This window comes from Cherax quadricarinatus, chromosome 48 (assembly GCF_038502225.1).
Source record: "Cherax quadricarinatus isolate ZL_2023a chromosome 48, ASM3850222v1, whole genome shotgun sequence".
Taxonomy (NCBI): Eukaryota; Metazoa; Arthropoda; class Malacostraca; order Decapoda; family Parastacidae; genus Cherax; species Cherax quadricarinatus.
Genome location: NC_091339.1, coordinates 22,139,241 through 22,165,169, shown reverse-complemented (window position 1 = coordinate 22,165,169; position 25,929 = coordinate 22,139,241). Strand labels below are relative to the sequence as shown.

General features: G+C 38.8%; 1 protein-coding gene across 5 annotated transcripts in view; it reads left to right on the top strand.

Annotated features, from left to right (window-relative positions):
* Positions 1-25,929, top strand: part of Sbf (SET domain binding factor) — a 302,684-nt gene that overhangs the window by 35,346 nt on the left and 241,409 nt on the right. For all 5 annotated transcript variants that reach the window (XM_070094967.1, XM_070094968.1, XM_070094969.1 and 2 more), the window contains exons 7-11: positions 3,253-3,379; positions 16,453-16,567; positions 17,879-17,992; positions 19,331-19,525; positions 19,935-20,135. In XM_070094967.1, coding sequence (XP_069951068.1) covers positions 3,253-3,379; positions 16,453-16,567; positions 17,879-17,992; positions 19,331-19,525; positions 19,935-20,135 — 752 coding nt within the window. The remainder of the gene's footprint in view (positions 1-3,252; positions 3,380-16,452; positions 16,568-17,878; positions 17,993-19,330; positions 19,526-19,934; positions 20,136-25,929) is intronic.

Here is a 25,929-nt window from a genome sequence, read left to right as displayed (position 1 = left end):
CTCTTTCCATTAGCAGAGATGAAGAGAGACCTTATGTCTTGCTAAAAAAGAAAGCTTCAGTAAGCCATTCCAGATTATCCATATACGTATCTTACTATGCAGATTTGGAGTGCAACTATATTGGCTCTAGATCAAAAGTAGGTAAAATGGACATATGATCCTTGCATATATACAGCTGACTCTTCTCTCCTGTAGGAGAACCTGCAATATAATATATTCACGTGTTTGTCTGAGGCAGCTTCTTTTTCTAAGATCAGTTTAAAAATATGTATAGTAATATGCCTCTAGCCTTGTAATATAGTTAGTAGCATTATGCTCAGTAAGCAGTATCTTGGAGTCAAGGAATCCATATTCTTTGATCCAACTAAGTTGTCAGAGCTGGCAGTTATGCCTGAAGACATTGTCAGCAGAAAATCAACTATAGACATACTGTAGCACCAAGAGTGAGATTGCAGTTGACACACGAATTCAGCCAGTGACGTTGTAGGTAGTTAACAAGTGACCACTAGTGATTTGTGCATGCCTCATTAGCTCCCTGGAGATAATTTTCTCCACACCTGGCTTGGGTGATGTCCCAGACTCCTGACTTGGGTGCCATCCCAGATTGACACTTTCTCTTGGACTTTCCCTCCAGTCTGATATCAGGGCTTAGGCTTTCCTACAGATTGACATCGAGACTTGGGCTCTTGCCCAAATGATATGACTTAGGCTCTTGCCCAAATGATATGACTTGGGCTCCTGCCCAAATGATATGACTTGGGCTCCTGCCCAAATGATATGGCTTGGGCTCCTGCCCAAATGATATGGCTTGGGCTCCTGCCCAAATGATATGACTTGGGCTCCTGCCCAAATGATATGACTTGGGCTCCTGCCCAAATGATATGACTTGGGCTTTTACCAGACTGACATCAGGGCTTGGGCTTTGCCCTAGATTGAGTGTGGTTTGGTCCCACCTCCTCCCTTCATCCTGACATTGTGGTTTGGACTTTTTTCAGACTGATATTTTGGCTCGGTGCCAACCCCCATCCAATATCATGGCTTGGGGCCCTCCCAGACTGACATCATGGTTCCCTTCCCTACTGCTTCATCTGAGATTGACAGGGTTAATAACATACTTCAAGAACCCAGTTCCTCTTAATTTCTTTTAGAATAAATATTTTTTTCCTCGTGTTTACTTTTTTTCTTAATGCTTTTATAATGTACCTAAAAGATGCACCTGTGCTACATAATTACACAAAAATTTTTAGAGAGATTTATCCAGTGTGACATGTCATCCAGTGGCACATGACAAGTACTGTGGCAGGGGTCGAGAGGAAGTGTTAACAGTGTAATACTTGTGTAGTGTATTGTAAGTGAATAAGTGATAGTACCTGTAATGTCAGCATAGCAAGGACCATGATTGTAAATGGTACTGTCACAAATATAATACTACACAAGTATTGCACTGTTAACAGAAGCTGCTGCTGCTTAGCTGCCACAGATCATTAAAAGATTTTTACTGCCTCTGCTTGCTTTCTCCATTGGTGATGAATATATGTACCCTAAGTCAGTCTTGATGCCCAAAAAATAACACTCAAGACAAGTGGTGGGAACTTTTGAAAATAAAAGCAGAAAAATCTATCACTTTGGTTTCCTCTGAATTTTGTTCTTTCATGCTTTGACTGTAGTCTTTCAGCAACCACTGCTTCAGTTAAGAGGATCTTCTCAACTTTTTTGGAAGATTCATACCAAATTAAGAAACAGACTAGGTAAAGACTGAAACACTTTAAGTGTAATAAGATGCTTATGGGTTTAAGTATGACAATTGACAAATAACATGTACATATGAGACTAAAACTTAGGATGGCATTTTGGTCCGACTTGAACCATTAAATAGTTGCAAAGACTTGCGGAGGACTGGTAAATGCTAACAAGCATACACACGAGAATCTTCATTCATCACTGTCATAATGTACCGGTTTAATAAAGTCTAGTTACTTCAAAGTTTTTTTTTTTTTTGTGGGTTGTAGATTTATGTATGTATCTATTGCAGACTGTTGTTTAATTATAATTTTTTAAATTACATGCTTTACTGTTCAGTACAGATACTTTACTGAGCTTCTTATATTTAAAAGAAGAGCATTGTCATTTTGTACTCTGCCTTGTAAAACTGTTGTGTAACATGTTTACACATTACATGTCTAAATTTAATATTCATAGCGCTGATCAACAGTCCCTCAGTGATTTGTGTTCATAATTCTGAATTATGCTGTGCAGTTTGTATACAGTAACAATACGATACTTTTTTTTTTTTTAAATACTGTACACTATTTTTGACTAGCCTATAAAGAACATTAATATATAAAAAGCTAAACTACTATCTACTTACACACCATCATAGTTTTTTTGAGTTAAGGTGCCAAGGCAGGCCTGGGTTTAAGCTAAAATACCCAGCCAGGAGGGTAAATTGATAGCTGCCTGTGGTGCTACCCACTGCAACCCTTATTGTGGCAGCCTGCTTACCTCTTGTGGCAGCCTGCTTTTCTTTTTTGGTGTGTTTTCTTCTTGCAGCCTGATCTCCTCTTGTGGTAGCCTGTTCTCTTGTGACAGCCTGTTCTCTTGTGGCAGCATGTTTTCCTCTTGTGGCAGCCTGTTTTCCTCTTGTGGCAGCCTGCTTTCTTCTCGTGACAGCCTGCTCTCCTCTTGCATCACTACCAACCTTTGCAATTTCTTCCTGGAGAGCTGTCTTCGACAAAGAGCAACTGTGACAACTCCCACTTGATATTGTATTCATTATCTTTAAAACCCACACACCTTCCCAACACCCTAGCATATACTCATCAGGTGTTCCACCTTTCCCACATGACATTTAGGAACATTATTAATGTAATAATGGTATGACAAGCATAAACTTTTGTGGGAAATATTCCTGGCAAGGAAGTTCCGCTGATGTGAAGTAAGAGAAGCTGGAGATGGAGAGTTATTGGCAAGAATGAATGTGTGTGCACTTAATATACATATATTCCATCCATTCAGAAAAACTGTAGAGGTGTGCTAAGTGTACTATGGCTGAATCCAAATAGCATGCTTCCAACAGTGATGAAGAATGGGCCCACATTGTGTAGCAAACTATCCCCATGATTGTTTATTCTGCAGTGTGTGTCTTTTCAAGACACCTTATTTTGGATGTGGCCAAGAGGATGTTTTTGGGTCATATTTACTTTTTAGCTTAAGGACATTGTCATATATTAACAGGAATTCCTTTTTCTGCAGGTATCAAAAATGTTCTAGTGCTTTTCTGCTCAGCCTTGACTGAACACAAGATTCTCTTCCACAGTCATTCATATTGCAGACTCACAGAATCTTGTCATGCTCTAAAGGCCCTTCTTTACCCATTCAAGTGAGTTTTTTTTATGCTGTACTGTTTGTTATTGAGGTGAGGTTATATTACTTAAATTTAACCTTTTCATTGTTGAGACCCCTGCTTTCAATCTTGCTCTCTGGGTTGAAGAATTTATAAAAAAAAAAAAATAGGAAATAATAGAGAATGTTTTTCTGAAGGTATTGAAACCAAAAGTATTAAATTTCATGGAAAACTTACAGAATTATGCTCTCGCAAAGTTAGCAGTTTCTGTAATCTTTACGCCTTGGCAATTTGTGCTCTATGTTTGGCCAATTCTTTTGTTCCAGTCCACCAAACTCATTGCTGAAATTCTCTAGTTTTCCTTCTATTCTATCGATTAAGTACAAGAAACCACTCATTTACTTATTTCAACTATCCAGTGAAGTGATCAGAAATCAGTAATTTGGCTAATTTCATACAAAATTCAGCAATTGCCAATTTGAAAATAGGGTCCAGAATAAACAATGTAGACATTCCTGGCACTAAATAAACATTTCCTCTGTTCCTTAGTTATGCCTCCAAGCCCTTCTTATATTATGCTTGCTTTTCATTTTTAATTTTTATTCATACAAAAAATAGAAAATTTATTGTTATGCAGACTACTGTATTATTGTAATAATTGTATAAATAATTTCAGTGCATTCCTGAATGCACATTAGATTAGCCAGTTAGACGTGTATTGGACAAGTGACGTCATTTGTGTACTCTGGAATATCAGGAAAAATCGAACATTTTTCACTCAATTTCAGGCTACTGTTAGTTCTGAAACTAATCAAAATTGTCCCTGTTTCTATAATATATCTTCCATTCTATCAATTGAGACCAACAAACTGAGAATACAATCGTAAAAACCATACGAAAATAGTGGTACCTCGAGTTACGAACTTAGTTCGTTTCAGAAGGCTGTTCGAGTGCCGTTAACGAATGAATTTGTTCCCACAAGGAATAATGTAAATTAGATTAGTCCGTTTCAGACCCCCAGAAATACACTTACAAAAGCACTTACAAAAATACACTTGCATAATTGTTCGAGTTGGGAGCTGTTTGAAACTTGAGGTACCACTGTACACTGCAAAGTCTCTGTTTTAAACCAAAAAAAATGGTCACAGTTTTTTCTCGTGCACTGCGTGCTGCAAAATTTTTTATATGGTGCACACTTACCGCATAGACTTATTCTCTCATATCTAGGCCCAAATTTACCGCTCACAGCTTATCTGAGTGAGCTTAGCTCATGGCGTCATACGACAGGACAGACACTGGCTTCAAAGCCGTGATTCAACGGGACTGACATCACAAGGGTTACTATTGCTTTCAGCAACTGAAATGATAGAAAATCTTTTTCTGGAGATAATGACATGAAAAGTATGAAATTTAATTGAAAACTTGGGAAATTATGAAATTTAATTGAAAACTTAGGAAATTATGAAGGCGCAAAGTTAGCAGTTCTGGTGCTGTTTACACATTGGTGATTTCGCTGACTATTTTAAGCCAATTCCAAAGCTCCAGTTGATCAAATTCTTGTCTATTTTGCTAGTATTCCTTATGTTCTATCAATTAGCACAAGAAACTGTCTATTCAACTATTTCAACTATTCTATAAAGTTCAAAAATTTGGCCAGTTTTACATGAAGTTCAAATAATAACATTTTAACCCTTTGAGGGTTGGTCCCGTACTTATATGCCAAAATTCTAGCACCTTCAGATCTGTCATGGTCGGTGTGCGCAGTATAAAAAAAAAATCCTGCAGCCCGCAGTGCATAATGAGAAAAAAAACTCTGACCTTGTTTTTGCTTTAAAACAGTCACTTTGCAGTGTATTTTCGTATGGTATTTATGGTTGTATTCTTGTTTTCTTAGTCTCATTTGATAGAATGGAAGATATATTACAGAAATAGAGATGATTTTGATTGAAATTGAGCTCAAAGTAGCAGAAATGTTCGATTTTTGCCAATGTTCGAGCAAATAAATCACGCCACACATCCAATACATGTCAGCTGGTGAGTCTGATATTCTTTCACAAGTGCGCTGATATTATTTATACCATATTTACTAAACTGTTGTATTCTGAGCACCTCTGCAAAAGCAGTGATAATGTGTGAGTGTGATGAAAGTGTTGAATGATGATGAAAGTATTTTCTTTTTGGGGATTTTCTTTCTTTTTTGGGTCACCCTGCCTCGGTGGGAGACGACCAACTTGTTGAAAAAAAAAAAAAAAATTTTACAATAATGCAGTAGTCTGCAAGAGTAATACAAGAGGGGCCTGGGGACATGACGAATGAACAGAGAAAATGTTATCTTAGTGCCAGAAATGTCTCTTGTTTATTCTGGACCCTATTTTGAAATTGGCATCTCTTGAAATTTGTGTGAAATTCGCCAAATTGCCAGTTTCTGATCAGGTGGTTTCTTGTACTCAGTCGATAGAACAAATGGAGTTCTAGCAACATAGTTATGATTTTAGTTGACTGGAACAATGGAATTGACCAAAAATAGCGCTCAAAGTGGGTGAAATCACCGACATGGAAATATCGCCGATATTGCTAACTTCGCAAGAGCGTAATTTTGTAAGTTTTCCATCAGATTTTGTACTTTTAGTGTCATTACCATTGGGAAAAGATTATCTATCATTTCATAAAATCTTTTTTTTTTTTTTTTTAACCCTGAAAGCGAGTTGAGGATCGGTGGTCTAGATCCTCAGAGTTAAAAATATAGTCCGTAATAAATATTTCCTCTGTTTGTTAATCACATCCGCAGGCCTCTTCTATATTACACTTGCATTCCATTTTGAATTCTTAATAAAATATAACCAGGAATGATTGGTTATGGTTTATAGTACAGTGGACCCCCCGGTTTACGATCATCGCCCAATGCGACCAATTATGTAAGTGCATTTGTACGTGTATGTTTGGGGGTCTGAAATGGACTAATCTAATTCACAATATTCCTTATGGGAACAAATTCGTTCAGTAATGGCACCTGAACATACTTCTGGAATGAAATAATATCGTAAGCCAGGGGTACACTGTATTCCAATATTTGAATCAGACCTATAAAATAATGAATCAGATCTATAAAACAGACAGGGTGTAGGAGGGGCCTTACTTATTTTCAGGAATATTGGCAAAAATTGAACATTTCTGTTACTTTGAGCTTATTTTCAAGATACTATAGTTCTACTCCTGAAACCAATAAAAATCATCTTTATTTCAGTAGTATGTCTTCCATTTTATCAAATGATACCAAGAAACAGCCAACAAAACCATAAAAATCAGTCGAGAAAACACCTCATAGTTGCTATTTTAACCCTTTGACTGTCGCGGCCGTATATATACGTTTGTGAGGTACCGTGTTTGACGTATATATACTCATAAATTCTAGCGGCTTCAAATCAGGCAGGAGAAAGCTAGTAGGCCCACATGTGAGAGAATGGGTCTGTGTGGTCAGTGTGCACCACATAAAAAAAATCCTGGAGCACGCAGTGCATAATGAGAAAAAAAAAACTCCGACCGTTTTTTTTAATTAAAATGCCGACTTTGTGGTCTATTTTCGTATAGTATTTGTGGTTGTATTCTCGTTTTCATGGTCTCATTTGATAGAATGGAAACCATATTATAGAAATGGAGGTGATTTTGATTAATTTTACTATAAAAAGAACCTGGAAATGGAGCACAAAGTACAGGAAATGTTTGATTTTTGCCGATGTTCAAAAGTAAACAAATGATGTCATTGTCCAATAAATGTCCAAATAGCCATTCTAATACGCAGTCATGAATGGGTTGATGTAATTTTTACAATTATTACAGTATTGCAGTAGTCTGCATAACAGTAAATCTTCTATTTTTTGTTTGAATAAAATTTCAAAATAAAAAGCAAGAGTAATATCACAGGGACCTGGAGACATGACTGATGAACAAAGAAAATCTTATTTTAGAGCCAGGAATGTCTGCATTGTTCATTCTGGACCTTATTTTGAAATTGTCGTATTTTTTAATTTTCGTGAAATTGGCCAAATTGCAAATTTCTGACCATGTTATTGGGTAGTTGAAATCGGTAAATGGGCAGTTTCTTGTGCTCAATCGATAGAAAAAATAGAGTTCTGAAGAAATAGTTATGAGTTTGGTTGACTGGAATAACGGAATTAGCCGAAAATAGGGCTCAAAGTGGGCGAAATTGCCGATTTTTAAATATCGCCGAAGTCGCTAACTTCGCGAGAGCGTAATTCCGTCAGTTTTCCATCAAATTTCGTTTTTTTGGTGTCTTTACAATCGGGAAAACATTCTCTATCATTTCATAAGAAAAAATAATTTTTTTTTTTTTCGAATATTTTGCGACACCAGGAGCAACTTCAGGATTGGGCCCTTCGACAGTCAAAGGGTTAAACCACTCGCATTCTCAGAGTTTTGTATTTCCCATCATGATGCACCGCATACGACAGCTTAGCTGAGTGAGCTGAGTTCATGACAGAGGACTATGTGAGGGACCCCTGGCCTCAGTGATGTACAATAAGATTTTTTAACCCTTTGACTGTCGAAGGGCCCAATCCTGAAGTTGCTCCTGGTGTCGCAAAATATTCGAAAAAAAAAAAAATTATTTTTTCTTATGAAAATGTTAAGATTATTTTTCTGATTGTTTTAGTCCCAAAAAAAAATTTTTCTCATCAGTACTTACCGAGATATAGAGTCCTGAAGTTTGCTGAAATTGATCTGCTGGCGGCAACAGCGGCGACTGCCGCTCACCCGGTAAACTTTTATTTACTTGTATTCGATGGTTTCTTGTTTTTTTCACTATTTTATTTTTTCACATAACTTTTGTGGCCTGTGAGACCAAATTATTGTGCAATGTTCAAATATACACTCGTTGAATGTAACACAATTATAGCAAAAACACTCGTATCATTATAATGTTGCTAAAACTTGTTTACACAAACAAACAATGTAAACAAATGTTTATTACGATTGCTTTATAATATATATACATATGTACAATCACTGGACACTTTATTAGAAGTGCTGCAGCTTGTGGAATTCTTTGAAACATGGGTATAAGCACAATGGTGTCTTACACTCCTCACACATAAAACGAGTGTCTCTGCGTTTTTGTTGGCGTTTTGTGGTATGTCCACAGACAAAACACCTCTTCTGAGCATTTTTCTTGGCAGTAGTAGCAGGCAGTGGTATGGGGTAGTGATCACCAGGCCTCAGACGAGAGGACATGTGTTGATAATTTCGTGGGCGCTGGTCTATTGCAGGTGTTGTTTCTTGGTACTTGAATATTATTTGTCTGATGACTGACAAACAAAATTCACCATATTTGGGTTTGTTCTTGGTCTTCAACTTATACATATTATAAGCATTCAGCATGGAAATGTCAAGAAGATGGAAAAACAGTTTTATGTACCACTTATAACTCTTGCGAACACAGTCAGCAAACCCAATCTGCATGTCACATTTGTCCACTAAGCGCATATTGAGGTTGTAATCCATCACAGCTGCAGGTTTTACAATAGGTTCATTGGTCTCTCTATTCTGCTTGCCAGTCTCTACCATTTCGTGTCGGTGAACTGATGTCAGCAGTGTGACATCACGTTTGTCATGCCACCGAAATGCCATGATGTCATTGGCAGCAAACACCTGCACTTCACCTCTACGACTGCCAGCTTCGAACCTAGGCATATGTTTACGACTTCTACGCACTGTGCCACACACATCTGTCATGTTCACTCGCAAGAAATCACTGAGTATAGGGCTTGTGTACCAGTTGTCAGTATATAAAATATGCCCCTTACCAAGATATGGCTCCATCATTGTTCTAACCACATCACCAGAGATACCCAGTAACTTCCTGGTATCTTCCATTGTTTTACCGCCAGTGTACACAATTATATCCAAAACCAGACCAGTTTTGCAATCACACAGAACAAATAACTTTATACCAAAGCGTTTCCTCTTGCTTGGTATATACTGCTTGAATGAGAGTCTTCCTTTGAACAAAATCAAAGACTCGTCAATAACAAGCTTCCTGAAGGGATAAAAATACATACAGCACTTTTGTTTCAGGTACATAAACACACGTCTGATCTTATATAACCTGTCGCTTCTGTCAGGCCTGGTTTTGTCTGAAAAGTGTAACATACGTAACAGTAACACAAATCTATTCACTGGTATAATGTCACTGAAAGCAGGGGTTGAAATCAGGCGGTCTGTCATCCAGTATGTGCTGACACTATGCTTATACACATGTGGCATAAGCATTATTGTGGCAAAGAACAGATACATCTCTGCCACAGTTGTGTCCTTCCACTGGTGTAGGCGTGATCTTGGTGAAAGCATAGTGTTTGCCATGGTGTACTCATAGTATGTATTGCTTTCCCTGACAATAATGTCCATCAGGGGTTCATCGAAGAACAACTGAAAGCATTCCAGTTCAGTGGGATTGTTCCCAAGTGTACATGATGGCCGTATTCCACTTTGTCCTCCATCAAAGTCATGGGGATTGGGAACAAACTCGTCATCTTGATGCCAATCCCAGATGCGGTCAGCTGGTGCGTTCTGGATATTGTAATGTCGTTGTGGTTGTGAGAGTGTGGGGTCGGCCGAAGCAGGTTGTAGTTGTGCAGAGTCAGCAGCGCGGGCACTAGCGTGGCCCGCTGCTGGTGTCACATGACTCATGGCACCGTCACTATCACCACCACCGCCTGCTGCCTCACTCACATCATTTATACCCATCGTAACAATATCGTCATCTTCACTATCAGGACGTGGTGTAGGGCCACGGGATGTGCTCCGAGATGTACTCCTTCCTCTTGGAAGAGCATATGGCACACTACCAGACCGCATGCGACGTCGTACATACTGCCGTTTCACTGGGGAATATTCACCCTCACTGTCACAACTAGAAGTGCTTTCAATAACCTTGAAATCACTATCACTATCACTTGCACTGCTCACATCTGAGTCTTGTACACGGGCAAATAGTTTCCTCTTTCGTCCTGGTACAGGTGAATATGAACGAGCCGGCCTAGCACCAGAGGTGGATGGTTGTGGGTCATCTGGGTTTTCATCACTAATTATGTTATCCTGGGTAATTTTCTCGGTCACACCCGCTTCAAAACCAGGGAATTCACTTTCACTGACACTATCATCACTGTTTGAGCTATCACTTGGGAACAAAAGACCTCCAATCCGCCGAGGAGTGAGGAACTTCTTACCGCGAGGCATGGTGAAAATGGACTACCAAGATGGCGTTCCCACAATGCACCGCTGAGTCCCAGATTTTTTTCACAGGGTGCACACCGACCACTGAGACCCATTCTCTCTCGTGTAGGCCTACCAGCCCTCTCCCGCTCGATTTGAAGCCGCTAGAATTTATGCGTATAGATACGTCAAACACGGTATCTCCCATGACGTACATATACGACCACGACAGTCAAAGGGTTAAAAATGTGAAATACAGTGGACCCTCGACCAATGATGGCATCGTCTAACGTTAAATCCGACTGGCGATACATTTTAACGTAAAAATTTTGCCTCGACTAGCGCTAAAAAACTCGACCAACATGGTTCGTTCTGTTCGAGACGCGTCCACTTTTTGCCTGAGTGTGCCTCACTTGTCCCGTGGGTGCCAGTGTTTACAAGCCAGCCAGCCACTGTGGTCCCATCCAAGAAAGCTTCTAGTGCCAACCCTACAGTAAAAAAGGTGAGAATTACTATGGATATGAAGAAAGAGATTAAGGAAATGTGTGCAATGTGGGTTGATGTGCAAACCTTTATTTCTTATGGGGAAAATTAACTCGACTAACAATAATTTTGACTAACGATGTGCTCTCAGGAACGGATTAATATTATTGGTCGAGGGTCCACTGTATTAAAAAATACAGTGGACCCCCGCATAACGATTACCTCCGAATGCGACCAATTATGTAAGTGTATTTATGTAAGTGCATTTGTACGTGTATGTTTGGGGGTCTGAAATGGACTAATCTACTTCACAATATTTCTTATGGGAACAAATTCGGTCAGTACTGGCACCTGAACATACTTCTGGAGTGAAAAAATATCGTTAACCGGGGGTCCACTGTATAGGAAAACGTGCTAAAACGTATTTTTATTGCATATTTCGATAATTCGGTGCATTTGAAGCATTTTCAATGTTCCACCTATTACACCTGTACAAGAAGACTCCCACTTAGGTTAGGTTCCAGGCTATTGTCATAAAGTGAATTGCCTTTTTTTCTGTTTTAGATTAATGTAAATGCCTGTTAACATGTTTACACTATAAGTGTTGGTGCCATTGTATCATGGCTTTGAAGCCAGTGTTGGTCCCATAGTATGATACCATGAACTTAGCTCACACAGATAAGCTGTGGGTGGTACATTTGGGCCTAGATGTAAAAAAATGAGTCTGTGGTAAGTGTGCACCATATAAAAAATTCTGCGGCATGCAGTGCATAATGAGGAAAAACAATGACTTTGCGGTGTATTTTCATGTTATTTTTATGATTGTATTCTCAGTTTCTTGATCTTGTTTGATAGAATGGAAGATAAGTTGCAGAAATGGAGATGATTCTGATTAGTTTCAGGACTGAAAGTAGCTTGAAATTGAGCTCAAAGTAGCGGAAATGTTTGATTTTTGCCAATATTCCAGTATACGCAAATGATGTCGCTTGTCCAATGTGCGTCCAGCTGGCCAGTCTAATACACATTTAGGAATGCACGGACATTATTTATACAGTCATTACAATAATGTAGTCTAAATAAAAGTAACATTTTTGTGTGTGTTTGTGCGTGTGCATGTGTGTGCGTGTACATGTGTGTGCGTGTGCATATGTGTGCGTGTGCATGTATGTGCATGTGTGTGCGTGTGCATGTGTGTGCATGTGTGCGTGTGTGTGTGCGCGTGTGCACGTGTATGCACATGTGTGCGCACGTGTGTGTGCGTGCGTGTGCACGTGTGCGCGTGCACGTGTGCGCGTGTGTGTGTGAGAGAGAGAGAGAGAATAAAAATTCAAAATAAAAGCAAGTGTAATATAGGAGGGGCCTGGAGACATGAATAAGGAACAGAGGAAATGTTTTTTAGTGCCAGGAATGTCTACATTGTTTATTCTGGACCCTATTTTCAAATTGGCAATTGTTGAATTTTGTGTGAAACTGGCCAATTATCAATTTCTGATCACTTTATTGGGTAGTTGAAATAGGTAAATGGGCAGTTTCTTGTACTCATTTGTCAGAATAGAAGGAATACTAGTGAAACAGCTGAGTGTCTGGTCAACTGGAACAATGGAATTGGCTAAAAATAGAGCATAAATTGTGTGAAATCGCAGATGTATAAGTGTCGCTGAGACCGCTAGCTTTATAAGAGTATGAATTCGAGAGTTTTCCATCAAATTTTGTACTTTTGGTTTCATTACCTTCGGAAAAAGATTCTCTGTCATTTCATTAGATAATTTTTTTTTTAATCAACCCAGGGAGGAAGTTTGTGAGCATCGGTCATAACACTGAATGGGTTAAGTTAGCAGTAGAACTCGGACTAAAAAAAATAAAGTAATGTACATATACGGTACATTCATTACTTAGTATTTTTAGCCTTAACATAGGGTGAGACATGAGTAGTACGTATTGTAAGGTAGTCAGGAGGGGATAAAACCAGCCTCTGCTAGCTTCAAATTTATCTTCAGCAGCTTCCTTACCTTTCTCAGCCTTCATGGAATTGAAGAGACCTAGGACCTTGGCTTTGATAATGGCTCTGCTTAAAGGCACGTTGTGACTAATATGATCTGTAAACACCAGTAAAAGTTTTTTCACGCCAGCAATAAAGTTATCACGTTTTCTTACAACTTTAGTGTTAAGTGGTGTAGCACTTTTAATTTCCTACAACATTTTACCCTTCGTAACCCGTGCGTGTTGTAAGAGGCGACTAAAATGCCAGGAGCAAGGGGCTAGTAACCCTTTCTCCTGTATATATTACTAAATGTAAAAGGAGAAACTTTCGTTTTTCCTTTTGGGCCACCCCGCCTCAGTGGGATACAACCGATGTGTTGAAAGAAGAAAGAAAGATTTTATCCTTCGAGTTCATTTAAAGTAAAAGCCTTATGACATAACTTTAAAACAAATGAAACTTTATTATTATTACCAGCCGTATCCCACCGAGGTGGGGTGGCCCAAAAGGAAAAACGAAAGTTTCTCCTTTCAAATTTAGTAATATATACAGGAGAAGGGGTTACTAGCCCTTAGCTCCTGGCATTTTAGTCGCCTCTTACGACACGCATGGCTTACAGAGGAAGAATTCTGGTCCACTTCCCCATGGAGATAACAGGAAATAAACAAGAACAAGAACTAGAAAGAAAATAGAAGAAAACCCAGAGGGGTATGTACATGTATGTGTAGTGTGACCTAAGTATAAGTAGAAGTAGCAAGATGTACCTGAAATCTTGCATATTTATGAAACAGACAAAAGACACCAGCAATCATACCATCATGTAAAACAATTACAGGCTTTCGTTTCACACTCACTTGGTAGGACGGTAATACTTCCCTGGGTGGTTGCTGTCTACCAGCCTACTACCTGTAATTATTATTATTGTATTATTGTTATTATAAAACACCATTGGGAGGATGCTCCATATATATGTACACGTATATGGTGTCAGTGTTTTGGGTGAGTGGTCGGATTAATGTGTATTTGATACATGTGCACTGGCTGCTGGGCACATTGATACATGTGCATCTCGCATTATTCATATGGTTGTGAAGCGTTTTCTCCACAATACAAACACCTTTCATTGTGTGCAAGTTGTCTTCCCATTGATGCAGTAAAATACATAACAGCAACACTCCCATTCTCAGTCAACACACAATTTTGAGAGTGAGTAATGTTATTTATGAGTGAAGGCATACGAAAGGAATGCTATTCTTCTGTTACCCACCACTTTCTCTAGTGGTATAATAGAGAAAACATGTTATAGTAATTATTGTTGTACACTTCTTTATGCCCACCCAGCTACACAATTGTCAATTTCTTTTACTATGAATGTATGTACAGGCACTCCTCACTTAATGACTTCGTTCTGTTCCTGTGACTAGGTCGTTAAGCGAATTGGTCAATAAGCAAGGAGCATCATCATTGGAGTTATCAGCAGGGTTATCAGGAACTGTAGAAGGCCTGGGTAAGGGAGATGATGGCAAGGAAATGGAAGGACTTGTAGGGGTCCGGGATGTAGCTTTCGAGAAGAATCCCATTAGTGTGGTCTGCTTTGTAATTTTCTTTTTTTCTTCATAAATTTCACAATAGCATTGTAAAAGTTCATCCATTTGCCGTTCCACTTTCGTGAACCATTCAACATTCGGGTCCATACCCTCTAGTTCTAATATAACCCAATTCAGTTTTGAGAACACACCAGCTAACCCCTTTACAATGAACATTTTTTGTACTACTTTCATTCTTTCCTCTTCTTCCTTTTCCAAGTGCTGCTGCTCTTCCAACTCTCTTAGATCTTTGTTAGTTAGCACAATAAAGTACAAATTTATAGATGAAATATGTAGTCTTGGAGATTGCGAATGCTAGTGTAGTGAATACCAACTGACTGTGGAAACGGGACTGAGATTGAGAAAGGGTGATGCAAGATGAGATGCTTGACACTGAGATGCCGCGCTGCTGTTTCTATGACCAGAGTTCTTGTACAGTGTACAGTACTGGCTGGTTGGAGAGCTGGTCTTAAGTCCATGCGGTTGTTAAACAGGTGGGTTAAGTGAGGAGTGCCTGTATTTTGTTGATATGATACGTAGTGCATTTCTTATATAATTTGTGAAAATGTCTATAATTATTACTATTTTTCCATCTTCAGCAATAGAGAGAGATTCTTAGCTACTACCTCGTCTGGCATAGTTACTCCTACTTTGTAACACTGCCAAATAGTTATGTTACTGTACCTGCACACCAGCACAGTAAGTTTATTTAGGTACAGGTGCACATAAGTACAATTATCAGTAGTATCTCGGTACAGTCTCAGCTATCAACACATCTTGCTCACTGAATTTAATCATTTCTAACTATGCACTTAAAGTAAGAGCCTTACAGCTTCTCTTTTTATCACAACTATCTTTAGATGTTATTGTAATACAAAAAGAGTACGTATGTACAGCCTCTCCTCGCTTAGTGATGTACTCGTTTACCGATGACTCGGACTTATGACGGGCTCTCTGACCAGTATGCATACCTAAATAATGTATATTAGAGCTGATTTTCTCTGTTCTATTTATTACAATATAGAGTACACTGCTGTATAGACATTTAAAAATATACCAGAAATGTTATAAATGGTGAAAAGGTGACATTATAACATTACCAAAGGTGGTTGACACAAACCCATTACCATTATATTATGTTCCTCACTTAGTGACGAATTCGTTTACCGACGAGGTCTCAGGAAGGGAACTCCGTCATTAAGTGAGAAGAGGCTGTATATAAAATACCCAGTAACTTTAAAACACTTGAAACTTTGGAAAGTTTCCGGACAACTGGGAGAGACCTGGTGCTCACAGAGGATGTAAACAACCTGAAAGTGGACAGGTGGTGTGTGGACACCATAATAGCAAATCAGGGAGCCATATAAACAATATTTTGGGTATAATTTGAAATGTCTGTATTAGCGAATCACCGTAAAGCGGGGCCCTCCTGTAGTTGTATGTCACGACCACTGAAAGGGTTACAGAATTGAGTCACTTGGCTGAAGTGGCGTTTACTCATTTTTTTATCTGCTCAACACCTTGTATTATAGAAAGAATTGTTTCAATATTATAATAGATTTTTTTGGTTTAATATATACATAGCTACAAAACAGGTGGACATACAGTTTAACCTAAGTGTGTGCTTCAGAATGTATTATTTTATCACGGTCTATCTGTGGGAAGTGTATGTTAGGTACTACATGTACTTTTGATTGATATTTCAAATTGTTTAATTGTACAGTATATTACATTAATTTTGTTATGCAGTGCATTTAACTAAGAATTCAACTACAGTGTATTGGCAGGAAGGAAAATAGCTTGCAAGTAGAGAAAGTTACTTTTATTCTTAACAGGTACTCTCATGTGTACATTCCAATTCTTCCCGCAACACTAGTAGAAGTTCTCTCCACTCCTACCCCCTTCATTATGGGGGTACACTCTTCTCTCCAACATGATATTGCTGAACTGGTTAGTATTTTTCTTTGTTACACAGATGTTATCCATACTGATGATTCTGTTAACCGGTTGGAAGATTGTATATCTTTTCTATTTTCTTACAATTTCTTACATTGTTCCCATCAAGATCTTTTCTTTTCCTCTCCTCTCCATCTTTCGCCCCCTTTTTGTTTCCTTTAACACACACTGAATAAAATTAGGAAAAAGTGACCATGAAAAGGCAAAATCATTGTAATTAGATATTTAAGTATAAAGAAAGACTGGATTCCTTTAAATCTGGAATGGTAAACAAATGGACAAGCAGAGTGTTTACTTTTTTCACATTAATCAAAGCCAGAAAATGCAAGACTCATCAATACTAAGCCTAGTATTTGCTAGAAATGAAGTTCTTAGCATAAACTATGTAAATCCACTTGGGAAAAAACATATTCTATTCAAATTAACATTCTGCTGAATATGACTTTGGGAAGGAAAAGTAAAATATAAATGAGAACTACTAACTTAAAGGAAAGGAAAATATGACCTAAGGCAGTGTATTTTAGAGAAAATGGAATAAAATATGATGGGATAGATGTTTATCAATTATTTAGAGTTCTTCAGTGTATGTGAAAGTGGAGTTGGTTTATTTTTGAATTAGAAAAAACATGAAATAATAAGGAATGGTTTAAACGAAGATGCTGGAGAGCCATAAAAAAGAACATACGTAGAACTTGTTTGAATCACTAAATGTCTGGGAGTTAGTTGCATGTTAATGTCAGAAAGTCATACAGTGTTCCCCAATTCCAGAAATAAGATATTCCAGTAAGATATAACATATTCATTGCTTAATGTTAGTGTGCCATGCTCCAGTGTTCATAAAGCAAGTAATTTCAAGAGATAATACTAATAGCCTAAGATTGGTATGTTAGAGGAAGGAACAGTGGCAGCTTGTGTATAGGCACTGCAGAACTGCACCACCCACTGTTTTCACTCGATATTATCGATAACATTCAATATAATGAGTCTTTCTTTTCTTTAATCCTTTCTTTATACTTGTATTGCAAGTATAAAAAAAAAGAATTAAAAGAAAAAAGACTCATTATATTGAATGTTATCGATAATATCGAGTGAAAATAGAGGGTGCTGCAGTTCTGCAGTGCCTATACACGAACTGCCACTGAAAAGGAACTAGACAATATAATAAAAGCAGATTTCTTGCAGGGGTTCAAAAGTAGATAATGTTTGATAACATTATTTCACGGTATTCAGTGCAGGATAGATGGGACCAAGAGCTAATTCAAATAATTAAAAATAGGCAATTAAATTGTTTTATACTACTTGCAGATGGATGTCATTGTAGCAGACTTGGATGGAGGGGCAATTCGTGTTCCAGAAAGCTTGACCCTCTCTCTCCTTCCAGAGCCTTTTTGGTCCCAAACTCATGCTGCTCTCTCAAGGGTTAGTAAATTATATTGACAATTTTTTTTTTTTTTACATTGGTGAGTACAGTTTTTAACTTTCAGAATACCAAGTACTGTACTGTACTGTACTTTGAATAAAAAAAGTATTTGGTTCAATATATGTAGATTTTTTTTTTTTTTTACCCACCGGTTGTATCCTACTGAGGCAGGGTGACCTAAAAGAAAAACAAAAGTATTTGATAGTAGTTAATGGAGACAAATGGCTTTTAATACTTGACGTACTGTTGGAGTGTGAGCAAAGTAACATTTATGAAGGGATTCAGGGGAACCGGCAGGCTGGACTTCAGTTCTGGAGATGGGAACTACAGTGTCTGCACTGAAGGAGGGGTGTTAATGTTGCAGTTTTATAAACTATAGTGTAAAGCACCTCTCTGGCAAGACAGTGATGGAGTGAATGATGATGAAAGCTTTTCTTTTTGGGGCCACCCTGCCTTGGTGGGAATTGGCTGATGTGTTAATAAAATTAAAAAAATAAAAAATAACAAAAAAAAAAGTTTTTTCATTTTTAAGCTTGGATTAATAGTGTTTATTCTTTGTACAAACAGTACAGTAGAAATCTTCAGGAAATGTTTTATGACTGAAACCAGGGAGCACTGCAGGAAAGCCAATCTAACTAAACATCTAGATTTTGCTACTAATTAACTCTTAAACTGTCCAAACGTAGATCTGTGTTCACTCGCGTAGTGCTCCGAATGTAGATCTACGTTTTTTTTACATGCTTTCTTATGGAGAAAATCAAGATTGGAGCGCTACGCTCGAAAACATAGATCTATGTTTGGACAGTTGAAGGGTTAATGAGTATTCTTCTCTGGTGCAGAATTAGTATGATATAATGGACTAGTAATGGGCGTCTGTTATTTTGGAAATAAGATTACAGTGGTAAAAACGCTAACGTCCTATACTGTATACCTAATATAGTACTGTGTATTTTTTTTTTCCGACAATTTTTTTCAACAATTTAACCAGTGGATTTTGCCTGTAATTTTAAAAGCCTGTGGTTCAGGTATGTCTCCTTCCCTACCCACTCACCTTACCTTTGATATTCCTTTAAAGAGCTTTGAGAATTTCACTACTCTCGGAGCCTGGGCATGGGCCAGGCTCGTCTGGTGCTTGCCTGGTCAACCAGGCTGTTACCGCTGGAGGCCCGCTGCTCCACATATCCATCACAGCCTGTTTGATCTAGCACCTGGTGAAGATACTTGTCCAGTTTCCTCTGCTGATCACTTTTTCATAAAATAATTTATAAGCTATGTGCCCCATCCCCCTCACATTGGCAGTGAACCACGACAATGTCATTTTGCTTCTTTTTCAACAGGTATTACACCCTGATCTCAGTTCTGCAGACAATGCCTTTCCCTCTAGTAGTGGCATAAGAGCTTCACCACATGTCATGATAGACAAGGAAATTAGAGCAGTTTTTATGCGTATGTTTGCAGAGTTGTTACAAGGCTATCGTTCCTGTCTTACTATCATCAGGATACATTCAAAACCAGTTATAACGTTCCATAAGGTAGGACCATTATGCATTTGGTGTTGTTTTACGAGTGCATTTCATGTTGTAGGCATGGTAAATATCTTTAAAAAATTGCAGATGGAATAGATCTTTAATAATAAAATGTTCAATTATTTATTGTACAGAATAACTTTTAACAGATTTGCATAAAAATTGATAGCAAAACTAAAATAGGTCTTGTTATTAAATATTAGGTATGGTCAAGATGAAATTTTAAGCACATTCTTCTATGAATAATTTTATTGTAAATTATCTTTTCTTGTAACATCTGTGTTGCTAATAGTGATTTTGCACTGAATCTGAGAAAGTACATATTATATACAGTGGTACAGTACATGCAGAAGGGATGGATGTATATCGTAAAATTTAATTACTCGTCACAAATTACACATGTAAAATATTTCAGGCATCTTTCCTGGGCAACAGAGGGATGGCAGACCACGAGTTTGTAGGGAAAGTGTTGGACTGCATGTTCTTCACTACTTTTGTGACAGAGAGAGGACCACCGTGGCGTGTGTGTGATCTGTGGGATGATCTCTACTCGGGTATTGGGGACCAATTGCGCCTAGAACAACATGATAGTCGAATGCTTCTAGTCCATATTCAGGTAAGAAGTTATTACTTGTAGGTGAATCCATAATGCTTGTGCAACTTTAAGTTTCATATAGACCGCAACCACCCAGGGAGGTAGTACTGTCCTGCCAAGTGATTGTAAAACGAAAGCCTGTAGTTGTTTTACATGATGGTAGGATTCCTGGTGTCTTTTGTCTGTCTCATAAATATGCAAGATTACAGGTATGTCTTGCTACTTCTGCTTACACTTAGGTCACACTGCACATACATGTACTTGGTTATCTATACATACTCATCTGAGTTTTCTTTGATTTTATCTTAATAGTTCGTGGTCTTATTACTTTTCCTTTTACATTCATGGAGAAGTGGAATAAGAATCTTTCCTCCGTAAGCCATGCATGTTGTAAAAGTCAACTAAAGTGCCAGGAACAATGGGCTAGTAACCCCTTTTCCTTTAATAATTACTAAAAGGAATAAGAAGAAGAAGAAAATTGTCAAAGTGGGAAGTCAGAATGTGCGTGGATGTTGTGCAAATGATAAGAAAGAGACGATTGTGGATGTTATGAATGAGAAGAAGCTGGATGTCCTGGCTTTAAGTGAAACAAAGCTGAAGGGGATGGGAGAGTTTCAATGGAGAGGAATAAATGGGATTAGGTCAGGGGTTTCAGATAGAGTTAGAGCTAAAGAAGGAGTAGCAATAATGTTGAAGGATAAGCTATGGCAGGAAAAGAGGGACTATAAATGTATTAATTCAAGGATTATGTGGAGTAAAATAAAGGTTGGATGTGAAAAGTGGGTTATAGTAAGTGTTTATGCACCTGGAGAAGAGAGAAGTGTAGAGGAGAGAGGTTTTGGGAAATGTTGAGTGAATGCATGGGGAGTTTTGAACCAAGTCTGAGAGTAATGGTGGTTGGGGATTTCAATGCTAAAGTGGGCAGAAATGTTGTGGAGGGAGTAGTAGGTAAATTTGGAGTGCCAGGGGTAAATGAAAATGGGGAGCCTTTAATTGAGCTATGTGTAGAAAGAGGTTTGGTAATTTTTTTTTTTTTTTTTTTATTATCACACCGGCCGATTCCCACCAAGGTTTGGTAATATTATTATTTTTATTATTATTGTCACACTGGCTGATTCCCAGCAAGGCAGGGTGGCCCAAAAAAGAAAAACTTTCACCATCATTCACTCCATCACTGTCTTGTCAGAAGGTTGCTTTACATTACAGTTTTTAAACTGCGACATTAACACCCCTCCTTCAGAGTGCAGGCACTGTACTTCCCATCTCCAGGACTCAAGTCCGGCCTGCCGGTTTCCCTGAACCCCTTCATAAATGTTACTTTGCTCACACTCCAACAGCACGTCAAGTATTAAAAACCATTTGTCTCCATTCACTCCTATCAAACACGCTCACACATGCCTGCTGGAAGTCCAAGCCCCTCGCACACAAAACCTCCTTTACCCCTCCCTCCAACCTTTCCTAGGCCGACCCCTACCCCGCCTTCCTTCCACTACAGACTGATACACTCTTGAAGTCATTCTGTTTCGCTCCATTCTCTCTACATGTCCGAACCACCTCAACAACCCTTCCTCAGCCCTCTGGACAACAGTTTTGGTAATCCTGCACCTCCTCCTAACTTTCAAACTACGAATTCTCTGCATTATATTCACACCACACATTGCCCTCAGACATGACATCTCCACTGCCTCCAGCCTTCTCCTCGCTGCAACATTCATCACCCATGCTTCACACCCATATAAGAGTGTTGGTAAAACATATTTTATGAAGAGGATAAATAAATATACAAGGTATAATATAGCATGAAATGAAAGTAGTTTGTTAGATTATGTATTGGTGGATAAAAAGTTGATGGGTAGGCTCCAGGATGTACACGTTTATAGCTACAGTTAGAGTAAGAGGTAGATGGGAAAAGAGGAAAATGGCAACAACAAATAAGAGGGAGGTGAAAGTGTATAAACTAAGGGAGGAGGAAGTTCGGGTGAGATATAAACAACTATTGGCAGAAAGGTGGACTGGTGCAAGTGTGAGTAGTGGGAGGGTTGAAGAGGGTTGGAATAGTTTTAAAAATGCAGTATTAGAATGTGGGGCAGAAGTTTGTGGTTATAGGAGGGTGGGTGTAGGAGGAAAGAAGAGTGATTGGTGGAATGATGAAGTACAGGGTGTGATTAAAGAGAAAAAGGTAGCTTATGAGAGGTTTTTACAAAGCAGAAGTGTTATAAGAAGAGTAGAGTATATGGAGAGTAAAAGAAAGGTGAAGAGAGTGGTGAGAGAGTGCAAAAGGAGAGCAGATGACAGTGGGAGAGGCACTGTCAAGAAATTTTAATGAAAATAAGAAAAAAATTTGGAGTGAGTTGAACAAGTTAAGAAAGCCTAGGGAACGAATGGATTTGTCAGTTAAAAACAGATTAGGGGAGTTTGTAGATGGGGAGATGGAGATATTGGGTAGATGGCGAGAATATTTTGAGGAACTTATAAATGTCGACAAAGAAAGGGAGGCGGTAATTTCATACACTGGCCAAGGAGGTATACCATCTTTTAGGAGTGAAGAAGAACAGGATGTGAGTATGGGGGAGGTGCACGAGGCATTACGTTGAATGAAAGGGGGTAAAGCAGCTGGAACTGACGGGATCATGACAGAAATGTTAAAAGCAGGGGGGGATATAGTGTTGGAGTGGTTAGTATTTTTGTTTAGTAAATGTTCGAAAGGGGAAGGTACCTAGGGATTGGCAGAGAGCATGTATAGTCCCTTTATATAAAGGGAAGGGGGTCAAAAGAGATTGTAAAAATTATAGAGGAATAAATTTACCGAGTATACCAGGAAAAGTGTACAGTAAGGTTATAATTGAAAGAATTAGAGGTAAGACAGAATGTAGGATTGCGGATGAGCAAGGAGGTTTTAGAGTGGGTAGGTGATGTGTAGATAAAGTATTTACATTGAAGCATGTATTATTTTTTTTATTAACACACCGGCCGATTCCCACCAAGGCAGGGTGGCTCGAAAAAGAAAAACTTTCACCATCATTCAGTCCATCACTGTCTTGCCAGAAGAGTGCTTTATACTACAGTTTTTAAACTGCAACATTAACACCCCTCCTTCAGAGTGCAGGCACTGTACTTCCCATCTCCAGGACTCGAGTCCAGCCTGCTGGTTTCCCTGAATCAATTCATAAATGTTACTTTGCTCACACTCCAACAACACGTCAAGTATTAAAAACCATTTGTCTCCATTCACTCCTATCAAACATGCTCGCGCATGCCCGCTGGAAGTCGAAGCCCCTCGCACACAAAACCTCTTTTACCCCCTCCCTCCAACCTTTCCTAGGCCGACCCCTACCCTGCCTTCCTTCCACTACAGACTGATACACTCTTAAAGTCATTCTGTTTCGCTCCATTCTCTCTGCATGTCTGAACCACCTAAACAACCCTTCCTCAGCCCTCTGGACAACATTTTTGGCAATCCCGCACCGCCTCCTAACTTCCAAACTACGAATTCTCTGTATTATATTCACACCACACATTGCCCTCAGATATGACATCTCCACTGCCTCCAGCCTTCTCCTCGCTGCAACATTCATCACCCATGCTTCACACCCATACAGGAGTGTTGGTAAAGCTATACATGTACTCTCATACATTCTCCTCTTTGCTTCCAAGGACAAAGTTTTTTGTCTCCACAGACTCCTAAGTGCACTGCTCACCCTTTTCCCCTCATCAATTCTAAGATTCACCTCATCTTTCATAGACCCATCCTCTGAGACGTCCACTCCCAAATATCTGAATACATTCACCTCCTCCATACTCTCTCCCTCCAATCTGATATCCAATCTTTCATCATGTAATCTTTTTGTTATCCTCATAACCTTACTCTTTCCTGTATTCACTTTCAATTTTCTTCTTTTACATTCCCTACCAAATTCATTCACCAACCTCTGCAACTTCTCTTCAGAATCACCCAAGAGCACAGTGTCATCAGCAAAGAGCAACTGTGACAACTCCCACTTTATGTGTGATTCTTTATCTTTTAACTCCACGCCTCTTGCCAAGACCCTCGCATTTACTTCTCTTACAACCCCATCTATAAATACATATATTAAACAACCACGGTGACATCACACATCCCTGTCTAAAGCCTACTTTTACTGGGAAATAATGTCCCTCTTTCCTACATACTCTCACTTGAGCCTCACTATCCTCGTAAAAACTCTTCACTGCTTTCAGTAACCTACCTTCTATACCATATATCTGCAACGTCTGCCACATTGCCCCCCTATTCACCCTGTCATACGCCTTTTCCAAATCCATAAATGCCACAAAAATCTCTTTAGCCTTATCTAAATAGTTCACTTATATGTTTCACTGTAAACACCTGGTCCACACACCCCCTACGTTGCCTAAAGCCTCCTTGTTCATCTGCTATCCTATTCTCCGTCTTACACTTTATTCTTTCAATAATAACTCTACCATACACTTTACCAGGTATACTCAACAGACTTCTTCTTCTTTCTTTCAACACACCGGCCGTATCCCACCGAGGCGGGGTGGCCCAAAAGGAAAAACGAAAGTTTCTCCTTTTACATTTAGTAATATATACAGGAGAAGAGGTTACTAGCTCCTTGCTCCCGGCATTTTAGTCGCCTCTTACAACACGCATGGCTTACGGAGGAAGAATTCTGTTCCACTTCCCCATGGAGGTAAGAGGAAATAAACAAGAACAAGAACTAGAAAGAAAATAGAAGAAAACCCAAAGGGGTGTGTATATATATGCTTGTACATGTATGTGTAGTGTGACCTAAGTGTAAGTAGAAGTAGCAAGACATACCTGAAATCTTGCATGTGTATGAGACAGATAAAAAAAGACACCAGCAATCTTACCATCGTGTAAAACAATTACAGGCTTCAGTTTTACACTCACTTGGCAGGACGGTAGTACCTCCCTGGGCGGTTGCTGTCTACCAACCTACTACCTAGAACTCAACAGACTTATCCCCCTATAATTTTTGCACTCTCTTTTGTCCCCTTTGCCTTTATGCGAAGGAACTATGCATGCTCTTTGCCAATCCCTAGGTACCTTACCCTCTTCTATACATTTATTAAATAATAGCACCAACCACTCCAAAACTATATCCCCCTCCTGCTTTTAACATTTCTATCTTTATCCCATTATATGTGAACAGTATTTAGATAAAGGTAGGGAAGTTTTTATTGCATTTATAGATTTAGAAAATGCATATGATAGAGTGGATAGCGGAGCAATGTGGCAGATGTTGGAAGTGTATGGAATAGGTGGTAAGTTACTAAATGCTGTAAAGAGTTTTTATGAGGATAGTGAGACTACTTTCTGGTAAAAGTAGGCCTTAGACAGGGATGTGTAATGTCACCATGGTTGTTTAATATATTTATATATGGGGTTGTAAAAGAAGTAAATGCTAGGGTGTTCGGGAGAGGGGTGGGATTAAATTATGGGGAATCAAATACAAAATGGGAATTGACACAGTTGCTTTTTGCTGATGATACTGTGCTTATGGGAGATTCTAAAGAAAATTTGCAAAGGTTAGTGAACGAGCTTGGGAATGTGTGTAAAGGTAGAAAGTTGAAAGTGAACATAGAAAAGAGTAAGGTGATGAGGGTATCAAATGATTTAGATAAAGAAAAATTGGATATGAAATTGGGGAGGAGTAGTATGGAAGAAGTGAATGTTTTCAGATATTTGGGAGTTGATATGTCGGCGGATGGATTTATGAAGGACGAGGTTAATCATAGAATTGATGAAGGAAAAAAGGTGAGTGGTGCGTTGAGGTATATGTGGAGACAAAAA